Source organism: Neopelma chrysocephalum, unplaced genomic scaffold (genome assembly GCF_003984885.1).
Source record: "Neopelma chrysocephalum unplaced genomic scaffold, ASM398488v2 Primary Assembly neopelma1_65b, whole genome shotgun sequence".
In the NCBI taxonomy this organism is placed as follows: domain Eukaryota; kingdom Metazoa; phylum Chordata; class Aves; order Passeriformes; family Pipridae; genus Neopelma; species Neopelma chrysocephalum.
In genome coordinates this window covers 553381-569421 of record NW_020897723.1, presented here as the reverse complement: position 1 = coordinate 569421, position 16041 = coordinate 553381, and the positions used below count along the sequence as shown (strand labels likewise).

The window sequence follows — 16041 nt, the reverse complement described above, 5'->3', positions numbered from 1 at the left end:
GCCCCGGCCGGGCCGCCCCCCGCCCGCCCCGGCGCCGCTCGGCCCCGATCCGGGGCTGCCTCCGGAAGGTGGAACAAAATGGCGAAACCTAACATGGCCGTTCGGAGCTGGTGCTCCAAAATAAACAGCGTGTGTCCTTCCCTCCCTGCAGACCGGGTGTGCCAGCAGCCGGGGCTCTCCCTCTGGGTCCCCTTCCAGAACGCCGCCACTGCGGTCACCAACCTCTACAAAGGTAAGGGGCTGCCCCCCCCCGCCCCGCTGCCCCGGCAGCCCTCCCCGCAGAGCCTCCTGCCCCGGCTTACTCATAAGCAGGGCCTGTTAATGTCTCTTATTCACCCTGATAAAATCTAACCCGAGACTGCTTCCTGAATCTTGCAAGTTTTCCCTGGGCCACTTTAGCTGACGGTAGCTGAATCTTTTCTGTTGCCTCATGTCAGTGACTAATGAACTTAGAACCTGTTTTACTTCGAGACCCTTGAAAAAGGTTGTTTTTAATGTGTATCTGTCACTCGTGAATTCAAGAGAAACGTGCAATGGCTTATTAAGCAGTACTTAAATTCCCTGCATTTTGTGTATTTCATGGTGCATTAGATGTTGGGATGTCAGTAGAAAGCCTGTACTTTTGTGGTGAAGCATAAGTTGGGTTTAGTGTTTGTAAAATTCTGCATAGATGTTATGTGACGAAAAAGTTTTATCTTCTTGTGGCAGTCAGGCTTCTTAAGTAAGCCTCCTAGTTTATTTTAAGCACTAGAATGTCATTATGACTGTGTCCAGGGTTGCTCTAAGAAAGCAGTGTTAGCCAGAACTTTGATACGAGTGTGGTCTGCATGTGGCTGTGCTTTTTGTGCTGTTTTACTGTGTGTTTCTGAACTCTGCAGTTTCTTGGGTTGTCACAGGAATTCTTGTCTGCAGGAAGGATCATTCAGTGGTTTTTAGTTTGTTTAAAAGATTGTACCAAAATGATATATGTCAGTGAAGGCTTAAGTTGGCACAGTGTGATTCCCATTGTTACTGCCTTCCATTCCAAGGAAGAAAAACGCTTTAAAGTTCCAAATGGTTGTTTTTCTGGGTTTTAGTTTGATTTTTTTTTTTTGTGAGTCGTGTTTTTTTTTTTTGATCTCTACAACGTTATCTGTGCTTCTACCTGCGTGTTCCTTCATTTGCTTCCAGTTTTCCCATTTTGGATTTGCTTTAAGCAGTTGAACTTAACGTGCTTGTGATGGGTGATCAGGTTTCTGAGGGATGTGGGACAGAGCAAGGAGGAAATGTAGGTGCGTAACCCTCACTGCCAGGGACTTGACTCCTGCAGAAAGTGCTTCTGAGTGCTGTGTGTGTGTGAGCTCCTGTAAAGGGGCAGCACCTCACAGAGAAGGGGAGGTGCTGCCCGAGGGAGCGGGTCACTAGAACATGGTCAGGGACACCAGTCATTTGAGAATGGTGCAGCAGGTAGTGTTAAGAAATTGGAATAATTACAGTCTGTCTTTACAAATAGCTTGCTCTTCCTTACAGCATCTTTATGTGAAGACTTGGGCTGTTTATTTCTGGTTAAAACATTTGATTACTTGTGCTCTAGGCAAAATGAACCCTGGGTTTTTTGGCAATGATGTGATTAACTGAAGGATACGTATATGTATTGATGATCAGGGAAACTAGAATTTAAGTAGGAAGCAGTCTTTAGTCAGGTGTAATGTAATGCTTCAAAAAGCAATACCTGAAACAGATCTTTAGGTGCTGAAGTACCTCAGTTCGTCAGAGCTGCCATATTTCAATTTTCAGTTAACTTGCAAGTCGGTAGAAATTTGGTGAGATCATGGTAGAACCAGCTAAACACTGGCATACCAGGCAAGTCTCTTTATGTGAATTTGCTTTCCCTAGCGAAGGTCTTAAAAAAAAAATCTCCTATTTTTCACATTCTCAGTAATGTTTGTGTTTTGGAGGACTCTGTCAAACACTGGAGAAGTATTTGGTGTGGTGAACTGAACACCACAAACGGCCTCTTGCCTTGTCAGCTGGTTTCTGATCTGATAAATGTTCAGATTTTTGAGGCATCATCTTTTTAACAAGAGCAACCCGAGGAATCGTGCATAATGAGAATGCCATGATGTCTTGAATGTCAGCATTTTTTTTCTGAAAATAGTTTAGAAGTTTAATATCAGACCACACTGATGGTCTTAGGTCATGAGTTTCTGATTGGTTCTGGTGACAGAAGCCACATTAAAGACCCTTGATTGTCTTCCAGATTGCACTAAAGAAGTGAAGGCATGGCTTGTAATGTAGAATTTAGAACTTAAGGCCACAGTGAAAGTTTTAGGTATATATTACAACAATACTTCTGAGCCTACAATTTATTTTTATTTTAAAAACTGTTTTCTAAATGTTAGTTTTGACATAGTAGTTTCAGGACATGCAACTTGACGCTTTGCCAGCCTAACTTTGTAAACAAAGTAGTTGTAGCTTTTACCATAAAAATCTAATCTCTCCCAGGGTAATGATGCTTGAAATTTCTCTAGGCTACATCAGCAGTCACTGTGTTTGACCTCATACCTAGTTCACAGTTAGCACTTTGCAAAGCATTCTAATACACAAAGAAAGCAGGTTATTGACGTAAAAGTCGGGCTCCTGGCCCCAGAAGGACTCTCCTGGTATTTCAGGAAGTGATTAGAGGAATATTATCAGCATCTAAATTGGCTCCAAAGTGTTTGGGTAGCTTTTACTGCCAGTGTATTGGAGTCTAAGCTGCTGTGGAGTATAAAATGGCAGGAGGAATAATCTGTCATGTTGCCATTGCTTTCTCAGGAATTAGCATTTGGAAATGTAGCCTTTAGATTACAAAGCAGTATAGGCAAAATATTTTTAGAGTGCAAAAGAAGTAACATATTAAGGGTACTTTATGTGTACCTGTACAGTTTATATTCTGCTCAGTTTGAGATGTTTTTCTGTTTTGATAAGTTGTGTTAGGTTTGAAGTGCTACTCTTTGACAGTATAGATTTCAGTGCTGTCTTTTATGGACCATGCAGGGATGCCTTTAGAATACAACCCTAGGAATAGCATTTAACAGTGATGCTCTTTGGGTTTTTGAGTGTGAGAAAGCTTGATTAGATGTGTATGTCACTATTTCCCTGTAAACCAATATCTTGGGGCAGCTGTTCTTAAGGAAACACTTTAATGTTCTGGGAAAATGGCTCTTATGTTGGACTTCATTAGTAAAGCAAGAGTATAAAAAGCTGTTGTAATCAGCTGTGCCATATTTTAAAAAAATCTGTGGAAATCAAGTAAACAAAGTTGGAGTGGATATGTTGATGCCTTCTAATGGAGCAAGAGCACCATAACAGTAATTTTCATAAAACTGAAATAACTGTTGGCAAAGCTCTGATAACAAACCTATGACAAACAAGATGAGTGTAATTGTGTAGCAAACAGGATTTGTCCCACCTGTTACTGTGGTCTGAAATTTACTCAAACTAGTAGCCAGAAATACACTTCCTGAAGTTTGAAATCAACTTAATACATGACATTTAAGTCTTTCAGAGGCACAGTTGTAGCTGATGTGCACAGGTGACTAAATCAACAGAGAATGAAATTACATTTTGTAGTAGGAAACTGCAAATAGTGTGTTTTAAAGCTTTTTGTATATCAAAATTGCAATGGGATCTTAAATGGAGAAGGAAACTTTCTTAGCCTTCCTTTGTAAATGGTTTTCCTAACTGAAAGACATTGGGGACACTTGTGTTCTAACTGGTTTCAAAACTATGGGCTGTGAATTGCCTCTGCAACTGAAGGTCAGCTGAAACTACAAGACCTCTGAAGAAGTCTTTTCTGACAATTTCTCCCCTATCAGAATGAAGAAAAGCAGTTATTCCTTGTTTTATATGGAGGTTTCCTGTCTGTATTGATGCACTTCAGGAGCATCTAAGTCTGTTGTCTGTTGGTTTAAGTACCTTCCTCAGACTGACAAGCTGTGTGTTTTTAATGTTAATAAACAGTGCTGCAGTGTTGACCTGAAATACAGTAAATGCTATTTAAGTGGTGCTGGAGTTGCTGTTGACTTTGTGACTCCTCATGTTCTGTTTAGTTTTAATGGGACTCCTGTGCCAGTTGATTTACTAACCCGGCACTGCCTTACGGGGACCCATCAAATGTGTCTGTACTCCTCCTTTCCAGTGGCTGCCAGGAAGCCACACCAGTGATGTGCCATGCTGTGTATTGCTGTCTGTAACACACTGAGAGACCTTTTCTCTGTCTTCTTGCAGAAAGTGTGGATGCCCACCAGCGAAGCTTTGATTTAGGAATTCAGATTGGCTATCAGCGGCGGAACAAGGATGTGTTAGCTTGGGTTAAAAAACGCAGAAGAACTATTCGAAGAGAAGACTTGATCAGCTTCCTATGTGGAAAAGTTCCTCCTCCAAGAAATTCTAGAGCTCCCCCAAGACTGACTGTAGTATCCCCTAACCGAGCTACTTCAACAGAAACTAGCTCATCTGTAGAGACTGATTTGCAACCCTTCCGTGAAGCCATAGCTCTGCATGGTAACAGTCATTTTTTCAATACTACTTGGTTAAATTTGGGTGGGGGCTCTTAAAGCATGTCTGGCTCTTGGCATATCGTAACGTGTCATGTACCTGGTGTTCCTGCTGAAGGTATCTCCTTCATTCTCTGTGGGAGTTTTTTGGGTGTATAAGGCATAGCCAAATATTTGGAATGAGGAAAAAGTATTGAATAAAAATGAAGTTTGGATCTGTAATATTCCACAGCTGTGAACTCACTAGTTAAGTATCAGCTCTCGGTAGTGTTTTTGAAGCATGGAGAGACTTGGCATTCATACCAATGCTAAAGTAAACAGAATTCTTGGAAAATGGTAATACTGTGGTAGTAACGAGTTACATATTAAGATTTGACTACTAGAAAATTTTTGGGGGCTTAGGGAGGGAATTTGATGTGTGAGGCTTTTGCGTCTAGCTCACTCTAGTACCTTTGTTATGCCTTGGATAATAAGGTTCAGCATTCTACTTAAAGAGCCCTGGAAAGGCTATTTCACTTGCACATTGTTGCAATAAGTGAGTCCTGTTCAGAAGGTTGTTCTAGCTTACTTTCAGATTTAAGTGTCTTCCAGTGTCAAACTGAATTTCCTTCCTTGCCATCACTAACAAGGTTGGTGGTGTATCTCTTGTCTTTCCAGATATGAATATTCAGTAGCTTATTCTGTACTGGACTGTTACTTAGCAAGTGATAGACAAATGTCTTTTAAATTGCTCAAGCTGAAGTGAGGCAGTTCACCTGTGGGTTTTATGCCTTTTAAAATTCAAAAGGGTAGCAGATATCTTTAGGTACAAATCATACCAAGCTATCTAGACCATAGATAGACCATATCAAGCTATCTAGAAGTGCAACCTAATGAAATTTTTACTGTGTCTATTCTCAGTGGGGGTTAGAATTAATAAGTTAATTAGAGTGGATTCCTGAAAGTGCAGTCTTTGCTTCTGCTATGCTGTGGTGGTTTTTCAAGATACATAGGCCAGACACTGTTAGTGTCTAGGTGGCAGCCTAATCCTGGTATTTTTGGCTGCTCTGTTGCCATTTAAATCAAGCATGCTTCCACCCAGTCAGGTCAGTTTTGGTGGTTTTCCTTTGCATATTGGAAGATAGCTAGAGAACTCTGTGCACCACTACTGCCTGTTCAGTAGGTAAAGTTGTTTTCATGAGAACAATTGCAGAAGCTGGCTCTCACTGTGATAAGCAACCTCTTTAAAAAAAAAAGTTTTCTGAAACTAGTTGAATCAGGTGTGCAGTTGGATCTAACTACAAAGGCTCACTCTTAGGTGAGAGTAAGCTTAGCAAGGCTCACTTCAGCACAGTGGGGGCTCAAGCAGAGTAAACCAAGAGGCATTTTCATTGGTAACATGGCTCTCTTTGTGTCCATGTATTGTTTCCTAACATCTGCTTTGTACAGAAGTGATTTATGGAAGTCACTTCTCTATGTAGCATGAGAATCTGAACCATGATGTACAAAGTTGTCCATATTTCATAACCTGATACAGAGTCATGAGGAAGTTCTGTACTCAGACTGGCACTGCAGGGACTAGAAATGCCCTCTTCTCCTTCATCAGCTGGTTGACAAGATTATGTGTCAGTCTCCTTCTGGATTAGGTTCTCCTGATATCAGTTACAATCTGGTCCTTGACACAAATGCTTTTGTGCTAATCCTTCAGTGACTAGGCTTGTGTTTGGCCTCATAACTGTTTTTAGGTTATTGCCTACGTCTGCATTCCTCCAGCTTCTCCCCCTCTTTTCTTTAACATTAAGGAAGTTATGATTATGCCATCTCCCAAACTCATTTCCCATTTGTTGTAGGGCTTCTCAAAACTGTTTTGATTTTGAATCCTGTGAAAGATTTTCGGCTGTGTGTAGGGCTGTGCTTATCTTCCTATTTGTCAGGCTGTTTAAAAGTGCTTTGCTGCTTCTGGGTATTGTGAGGGAACATGAGAATCTGATAATGGTGAGTAGCAGTCCAGGCAAGTGTTCAGGACTAAGGTTTTGAGGGGAGTTTTTGACTGGCATGTGAAAGAGTGAGGCTTTGTTTTGTGCTGGTAGGCTTCCTGGTGGGAATGGAGTATTTCTTCATTGGTGATGTGAATAGGCTGAATTAGATTTGAGAAGTAATTCTAAAACTTTGCTGCTCTCAGCCCTCTTTTAGTAAAGCAGGGGTAGATATGAATGATCTATGATATATGCACCAAGTGGTGCACTGTGGAAGCAGAGTTGGTATATTGACTTCTCAGAAATAGGTACAAATATACATCTAAAAAGACCATGGCATTATAACTTTCTGACCATCCTCTTTGAAGGGGGAAAATACCTCTTTTTTGATCATGTAACTCCTAAATCCATCATAAGCACATCTGAAAACTTTGACAGAAGCTGTGGTAACAAAGTAGTTAGTAATTTAATATTTCCTGGAACATCAGACACAATTCTAGGTGTGTGCCCTAGACTAAAACATTAGAGAAGAGTATCCTTAAGGTATCAGTGCACTCTTCTAACTGTATGCTGCATCTGAAATGTGTTAAAATTGGATTTTTAGCCTTGCCTCTTCTGTCTCCAACCCTGTTACCTCTGACCCATATTATAGCTCTGCAAGGTAGTTAACAACTTTGTTGACAAAAGCTAGGGATTTTGAACCCAGAATTCAATCTTGTGATACTGGTTATCACAATCACCTTACTTACCTTGTAATCTTTGTACTACAAGGAAACTTGTTCTTCTCTACTGTTCTGCTTTCAAGCCTTTTATGGTAGCTAAAAGCAAAATTATCATGACAAAAAACTAGGAGAATGTTAAAGGGGTCTGGGTTCTCACTTCTCTTTCAGCTCCAGTGCTGTTACACTGAAATCTTTAGTGTAACTTCAGGGTACTTGAGAATGAGTTTTTGGAACTAAGAAACCTCTCGAGAGAGTAAACTCTGGTAAACAAAATCTTTGCCCTTAATATCAGCTTTCCATTATTAGTGTGCTGATGGGCAATCTTTGAAATAAAACTGGAAACTTGGAACTGTGAATACTTGAAAAGAAGTTAAAGCCTTTAAGACAAGCTAAGTAGTTAGTTCAAGGTGATACATGTTTTACTCTGAAGTGCCAAGTAACTTCAAGAGCTACACATCTGATGCTTGGCGTTTTAAAATGTGGCAGTAGAAGATAAATACCTCAAATATAGAGTTGGGTTTTTAACTTCAGCAGTCCCTGAACTGTCATTGCAGTCAGTGAAGGTATGGGTGTATCTTCACCTGCTCCCTGGATGTGTATTGACATACCCAGTTCTGTAAGAGATGGGTTTCAGAGGACAGGATTACTTCAATCTGAGCTAACAGTCATAAGATTCCCAAAAGCTGCTTTTGTGCCTGGCTGTAGCATACCCAATCTTGTGGCTGTGCAAGGCCCATGTTTAAAATGATGCTTTGGTCCTTTAACGTGGGATGTGCTCCACCTTCACAGCCCATTCTCTCACCATAATGTGAGAAAATGTTATGATGTGAGGAGGGAGAAGAAGCAAACTTGGAAAGGCAATGCTGAACTGCATTAGACTTGCCCTAATTTTTTCCCTAATTCACTCAAATTTTGGTTAACAGTTCAGTGAGGGAGTGTTAGTTCTTCTCTTCAGCTTTAATGTTGATGTATATCATTCATGTGATTCACTCTCTTTGGCAGGGGGAACACTTGCATGTAGAAGTGTGTGGCTTGGCCCCTTAAAAGCCTGAATTTCCACCAGGCCTTCGTATTTGCTTCTCAGAATACTAAACTGTAGTTTAAAGCATGAGCACTTAGCAGAATATAGAAGCAGCAGTTGGTAGAAGACGGGATGAGAGAGCAGAGTTCAGATTGGTTTGACATAGTGTAATTTAAAGGTTGTGTGTATATATAGCTGTGGTGGAATTGTGCATTGGTATGTGCTGCTAAAACTTGCTCTTTGAGCAGTACTGTGAAAGGGTGGGTATGACATAGGGGAGTGACAAGGATCTCTCTGCATGCCATTTTGTATTTATCTGGGGTTATTAACTAATTCCTGCTTTAGTCACACTTATCTAAGCGTGAATGTTCCTTTTGATACTTCCTGATTAAAACTTCTGGAAAACAATAGTTAATACTATTACTATACTGAGCAGTGGTTACCCAGTATATTATGCTGTGGTAGTGACCTGAATAACTCACTCATTATGGACATGGTTATGGTGCAGATGAAACAGCATTTACAGGTTGTAAGGCCAGTGTTGATAAACTTGCTAATTTTGAGTTGACAGTTTTAAGTATTTCATACTCCATGAATCATACTTTTAGCCAAGCATTCTAATCACTTGATAGCTTTGGAGAGTACTTAGTTATAAATTAGCTAGTATTGGTCACAATTCTCTCTGTACTGCGGCTCTGTTCAATAGAACTGTAATAAATGCCTTTAGAATATAGCTGCAGGTATGAGTATTTTGTAAAATTAACTGGCTATGAAATGTTATACTCTTGATGACTGAAAGTTATGACAGGAATGAGAATGTAATAAGTACTGCAAAACATTTCAGATATGCCCTCCACTTCAGTCCTTTCAAATTAAAAAATGGGGTAAGAGCCATGTGTGCTTTCTTAAAGGCCTCTGGTTAATAAGGGAGATGTCCCTGGTAGAAAGGAGTGGGAGACTTCAGAGGTGGTTGTGAGATTGGGAAAGAAGTAAAGACACTTCAGCAGCTGTTTGGATCTCCGTCCTCTAGTGTAGACAGAATTGATGTGCCTGTGATTGGGTCTTGTTAATCACAGAAATTTGGGGTTGTGAAATGGTGTTTGCTGACAGTCATGTCATCTTACTACTCCCTAGTGTTACTGTTTGCTTTACTGCTTTAAATCATGAAATGCTTTGGGAAGAGCTCTGAGTCCACTGAAAGCTTAAACTCAGAATAATTCACAGTAAATGGGTTCTCTGAGACTTTCTCTGCATTGCAACAACTTTCCAAGAAAAAAAGCAACTGTGGACAGATGTCTTCTCTGTTGACAAAAAGTAGATCTTTTGAGCATTGCAGATTGTCTTAAGAGATGTTGCTTCTGTGAAATGGCATCTTGATATTTGAGTGCATGCTTTGAGTTTGCTTTGACTCTTCCATATTGGCTCGATTACCCAATCCTAAACTGTGGTCTAAATGTTTCATTTGGCAGTTCTGCTGTCCTGGTTGGTGTGTAGTGCTGTGTCATGTGTTAACTGCCAGTAACTGATACCAGGTTGTCACCCAGTCTGTTACATACTCAGTAATTACTCTTACTGGTACTAAATACCTGTATGAGATGCAAGATTAAACTGCACCTCTACGTCCATGCTGTGATGCAATATCTTTGTATTCCTATCTCTGTAGAAATTAATTCAAAACTTCTCTCCTGCCTTTGACACTAAGTTTGATTGAAGATTTTAACTTCTAATTATCTCCTGAAGGTTGTTTGTGTATTTCAATGTACAGTGATTCATTATTACTTAAATATTAGGATGTTAATGACTGCTTTGGGCATTGCTTGTGAACCTTGGCAGTCTGATTTTTGAATATGCTTCAGCATATTAAAGGTGCATCTTTTAACTGACTTTTGTGTCTACTATTTTAAAGAATTCTTGTTACTTGAAAAGGCTCCACTTAAAAACATAGTTTTTGAGTGATGCCAAAAATGTCTTTTCACATCACAGGTCAGTTTTGGGGTTTATTTGGAATAACTTTTCTCTTACTTGGGCACTAAACATAATGAAAAGATGTCATGATAAAACTGATTTAGTATGTTGGCCATTTGGTTATGGGTTGTATGATATAAACTACTGAGTGATGTAAACAGTTTTCTCTAAGTGGAAGTAACAACAGTGAACTTTCATGTTCAAAGCAATTTTGTTTGGACTAGTGATGTGGGGGGAATCTCTGCAATCAGTTTGGATTTGAAATAATGTCACCTTCTGTGCTCTGTCAGATTTTTTTTCCAGTTGAAATGTACAGGATGAATAAATGTTTTTTTTCTAATGTATGTCATGACAGTTGAAATTAAACTACTGTTTTCTTTGAATTGTGAAGTGATTTGTTACCTGCCCAAATTAATGCACCTTGGTATTTTATCCAAGTTATGGTATCTGAATTGGCTTTTTGCTCATACATCCATGTCATCAAGTAGCTGCTTTACTTTCTTTGGTGGATGTACAGAAACTTTTCATAATGGTTTTCAATTTGAGCTTGACCTTAATCCTTGAGTACTGTCACAAAGCTTGTTTCTGAATTACCTTTTCATGAAAACAGCTTCTGCTGTTTAAATACTTTCTGCCATTGTGAATGAAAGATGATTTTGATATTAAAAAAATCTGCAGGGTGCATATCAGAGTTCAGGCCGTGTTTCTGAGCTGTGTTTCAACACCAAGCAGAACTGTAAGCAAAAGCTCTAAGAAATCAGCAGTGATTAGTGCCTGTTCCTGCTGGTTGCATAATGCCTGACCTGTGTAAAAGTATTCCCTGTGCTGTTACAAGTTCTAAGCTTTAAATGCCCATTTAATAGAAACGTTCAGTAGAGTGACATTGGTTGGTCTGTTCCATCCTGACTTGTGTATCAACATGCCATTGCTGCAGATGGTTCTAGAGTTTAGCTTTTAATTGAGGTTTCTGGGGACTGATCTAGTAGCAGATATGGATCTGCTGTTCTTTATCTTCCTGCATGACTCTTGCTTTGGTAGTTTTATTTCTAGGGCCGGTAGGTGTTTTTGTACTTTCCTAATAATACTCAGATTTGAAGGAGTTATGATAGCAAAGATGTTTGTCTTATCTCTGAGCTCCTGTTTATCTACAAATACAGCCTGAATTCCAAATTGAGAAGAGTAGTTAGGCTTGCATGTACCAACCCTTAGTAAACTTATGTTTTGGAATGTCCCACTTTTGCAAAAAGTATAATACTAACATCACTGAAGATGAAGTTTTAATTAGTATATGAAGTTCATGGTATTCTTTTTATGGCTTTGTTTCTCCAAGAAATGAACTTCAGTTTTAATTAAACACTAATAATCTGAACACAAACCGAAGTACTTGCAGGGTACCCATGACAGTGTTTTGGATCAGATCTGTCATAGCAAATTTTTTTGAGAACTGCAGTGGCTGAGGGAGTGAAAGGGAGCAGAGTGGTGGTGTTGAAACAAGACCAAGCCAATTCAGCCTGGAAATTCCTTGGTAAGACTGTGTAACTCTTGGTCTGGTGTGAAGCCTTTGTATTGAATTAGTCTGCTCTTGAGTATGTACATGTTTTGAATAGCATGTCATGCTTATGGAGCTGGTGTTTGCCAGAGTGTGCTGCTACACCCTGGTGTCTAAGCTCACTTTTAATGTCATAAAAAGCAGTTCTGCCAGTCCCTAGATTCCTGCATGGACTAAAAGCTGAGAAGGCGTGGTCTGGACTTGAAATAAAAATGTGGTACAAACAGTAGGATGAAGTGCCTTTAAGTAGAAGTCGGATAAGTGTCATCCTTTCTGCCACAGGTGGGAAATGCTCTTTCTTTGCTGTGTGACTTTAATGGTGTTTCTCTCTTTCCCCAGGTCTTAGTGGTGCAATGGCTAGTATAAGTGTTCGCTCAAGTACCCCAGGCTCGCCTACTCACGTGAGCAGTGGCTCCAATGCTAGTCGAAGGAGAAATGGACTCCATGATGTTGATTTGAACACTTTCATATCAGAAGAAATGGCACTCCACTTGGACAATGGTGGAACTAGAAAGCGTACCTCAGCCCAGTGTGGCGATGTCATTACAGACTCACCAACTCATAAACGCAACAGAATGATCTAAACTGCAAAAATTTCAAACCCACCATGCTGCTTGAAAGCCACTTGATCCTCAGAGTACTATTGAAAAGGAAACATGAGGCCATCTTTCCATATTCACTGTTTAAGACGAATTTAATAAATGCCATAAAGGAAATTTTAGATATTACATTAGATGCCTCTTGTAACTGCGGCTTTCTTAAACTATATTCTTAGCAGAGGACATCAGATATTGTGTAGTAGTTAGCAAGATCATCATAGGCGAACATGTATCTGTTCCAAGGCTAAAAGTGACCTTACTTGTATTATTAAAGGGAAAGGAAATTTCAGATGTTTATTTGGCTATAGAATGCTTTTTTTTGTCCTTTATTTCCTGCTTTGAGTATTTGCTTAAACAGTATTGCCAGTTTGACTGAAATTGTCTACAACATGACTTGGCATCTTTGTCAAAACTGCAGGCTTCCATTTTTGCAGCACTGTACCATGCACCTAGTTTCTGTATAGTAACAGTGTGCAAGTTATAAATATTGGACTGTACCCTTTTTAGTTTTAAAAGCAGTTGATAATTCTGGTGATTGTGTGATAATGTAAAGAGGTGCTATGATGGTCATGCGATTAATACTTAATATTGAATCAATACAAGGATCTTTATTGGATTCACTTTGTGTGTTCTAGTGCTCTGAAGTAGCAATATTAAACTTTTCCCCGATTAACTTCATAGGCTTTTAAATCAGTTTGAGAAAATATATGTACTTATTGGTATTATCCTCGTGGTAATCATACACAGTGCAGACTGCACCAGTGCTGACCTAAATTTAGAGAAAAATGTCCTGTAATTGGAAAATAGGCTTTTCTGTTCAGTATTAGTGAAGGGTAGGTTTTGTGTACACCCATATCCTATTTTACATTTCTTGTGAAGTAATTGCCCATTGCTGGGGAGGGGTGGGAGGAGAGGGAATGTGGGGAATAGTTGGAAAAGGGGTGTGTTCTAACAAGTAAGACTTCTGGTCACATATGGAAACTTGGACTAACTTAGACAAGATTCTGTGCAATGCCATCCTCTTCGGGAGGGAGTGACATGCAGGTTCTGTGAAGTGCTAAGAAAATAATTTAAAACTGGAAGTTGATTATAAAACTCTGGATAAACATGCCGTAAGGGTGAATTGAAAAGGATAAATGGCTTTCTTTTTGTGTTTAGCTTACATTCATAGGATTGAACTCTGGCTGCCGTAACTTGAGCGTAATCTAAAACTGAACTAGAGATCAAGACTGATCTGCTGCAAATCCATTTCTGAGTGGGGAAGGATATATGTCAGTCTCTATATGGAGTGTCCTGACTGGTTCTATATGTAGATGCAGGAAGCTCTGGCCTTCAGGGCCTCAGCCTCTGCCTAGGAAAAGGATAACACAGGAAGAATGAGAAAATGAAGAGCTCCAAACCTGCACGTTGGGAAGGGGTATTTAGTGAGGTGGTATGCATGCTTTAACTGGAAGCATAGGCTGATTCTGGGATTAAATGTAGCTATGCTGGATTCACAATACTAAAAATTGTGGTTTGCAGCGAAGTTAAGGCACCTTGGGCTCCATGTTAATACACAGCTCTTCAAGATTTTTGCTTATGTGCTTGTAGAGTCAGATCTCTTGCATTATCTTCCCTGTGTGAAGCAGACTTCACTGTAGGTTTGCCCCTTTTTGGCCTGGTATCCTCTCAGCAGTGTCTGTAGTCAAGGCAAGACAGCAATGCTGTGTGAGATACTCTGAATTCAAGGTGCTCCACTAAGCATGATTTCCTTGCCTTGTGGTGCTTCCATCACATTTCTTTACATCAGAGTCCTTAAAGATGTCAGCAGTTGCACAATACTGTGGTGAGAGGCTCTGTAGTTTATGGACAACTGTAAGAACTGTCCAAAAGGGTAAGAACTGCTCAAACCCCCACCTGTGTTACGTAGCTGAACGTGCACATCACTCAAAGACTCAGTATACATTAATTTCAGTTACTGCTATAACTACAATTCATAAGATTTAGTTTATGTAAGATATTAATACTGCATAAAGCTAGTTTTCATTTGGAGACTGCATTTTCAACAAAGATTTTGGAGATGGTATCTGAATATATCTGTTAGTATTTATTAGACTGTTGGCAGAGGGATTTTTTTCTGTTCTATAGAAAAGTCTGGAGTCCTGAACAGAAAGGACACCCGTGAGAGCCATTCTTCAGCTCTTCTGTTTATTTGTTAACTGGCTTGTACAAGTAAGATGCTTGTGCTCTGCAACTTGTAACACACTTTACTATTACGTGTGGTAAAGGTGACACCCTGTTGGTATCAGTTCTGCACATTGAACTGTAGCAGTGCTGCTGGTCTAAGCCCAAAGACACAGAGCCTGGTCAAATTAATTCTCCCCTTCCTTGCAGTGAAACAAATCTTGTTAATGCATTCAAGCATTAATTCAGTCTAGTATCATCTAAAACTAAATTTGTCTGGCTTTTTATTTAATTTGTGCCATTTTTCTTTCAAAGAAAGCAGGCTTAGATATTGAACTGGTTGCGTTAATTTTTTTTTTTTTTGGCTTGTACCTTAAATATTTGGCGACTTTTTGATTGTTTTTCGTTTAGTCCCAACTAAATGTTGTTTGTTCTTTGACCTCTGCCAGATTGATTGAAAATGCATGTATTCACCTGGTAAAACACAAGGAAAACAGGTTGTCTCTTAAAAAAAAAAAAATAAATAAAAAAAAGTCCAGTACCTGTTGCTTTGAAGACTTATTTCTTGTGCCAGTGTAGAAAATTGATGTTCTGGAAATAGCTCTCAGCTATTATCCAAGCTGTAGCTCCTGGAGCCAGAAGCAAGTTGATTTTCAGTAAGAAACACTGACTTGAGAACTGTTTAGTTTGGTAAAAATGGTGCTTACTTTTGCTTTCTCCTATGAATCGTAGAGTTGACCGGTCTCTTCTCCATGTACATCCAATCTAACATGAATGTGCGGCAGTTACATAAAGTACATCCTGCACTGAAGCTACTGAGCTTGGCTTGCTTATTAATGAAGTAAGTTTTAAATGTTAAATTTAAATCTATATTACAATAAAGTAATGCAAAAATGATTTTGGCTGAAATTGAAGTCCTGCAGTTAAACTTACTTTCAAATGTGGTTTACCCAGCTGGAGTAATAGAAACTCTAAGTCATAATAAACCTAATAAAAAAAAAATACAACTGATCAGGCTGCTTTGTAGTTCTTTAAGTTTCTGAATAACAGTCCATCAGTAACCCCGGAGAAGATGTGGTTAGTGTGAGCTGACAGGCTTCCTTGGTTCTGCAGAGCAGGACTTCCCTTGAGGAATGCAATTTGATGGCTGTTCAGCTGAGCTTACACACAGGTTTTTTTCCTTTGATTCTTACTGACCGATGCAGATACAAAGAACTGGGGTGTGCTGTTACATTTGTACAAGATGTTCTGTAATTTAACATCTCTGATACTTTAAAAAAGCACGTTAAAGAGATTTAAGTGGCATAGTTTTAGGAAGTTAAGTGGTATTGACTTCAATAGTAGAGCTTTCCAGTCTCTTGCGAAAGACTCTTTGGACTTAAGTGAAATCAGGTGCTTTAATTAATTAGCAGCATTTCCTGCTTTATGTGGGTGTCCCTAAACCTGCAAACTATTTCCCACTTGCTGTATCAGCAGGTTTTAGAACTTGATTATGAAGGAAAGCTTTATTTCACAGGGGCTTTTAAGTTAAAAATGTGTCCTTTTAA

At 39.4% G+C, this 16041-nt stretch overlaps 1 protein-coding gene across 1 annotated transcript in view; it reads left to right on the top strand.

Moving 5' to 3' along the window:
• CUNH16orf72 (chromosome unknown C16orf72 homolog) overlaps positions 1-15498 on the top strand; it is a 21510-nt gene extending 6012 nt beyond the window's left edge. Inside the window, exons 2-4 of the mRNA XM_027684028.1 lie at positions 152-232; positions 4252-4527; positions 12072-15498. Coding sequence (XP_027539829.1) covers positions 152-232; positions 4252-4527; positions 12072-12316 — 602 coding nt within the window. The 3' untranslated portion in view covers positions 12317-15498. The remainder of the gene's footprint in view (positions 1-151; positions 233-4251; positions 4528-12071) is intronic.
• Positions 15499-16041: the final 543 nt, after the last annotated feature.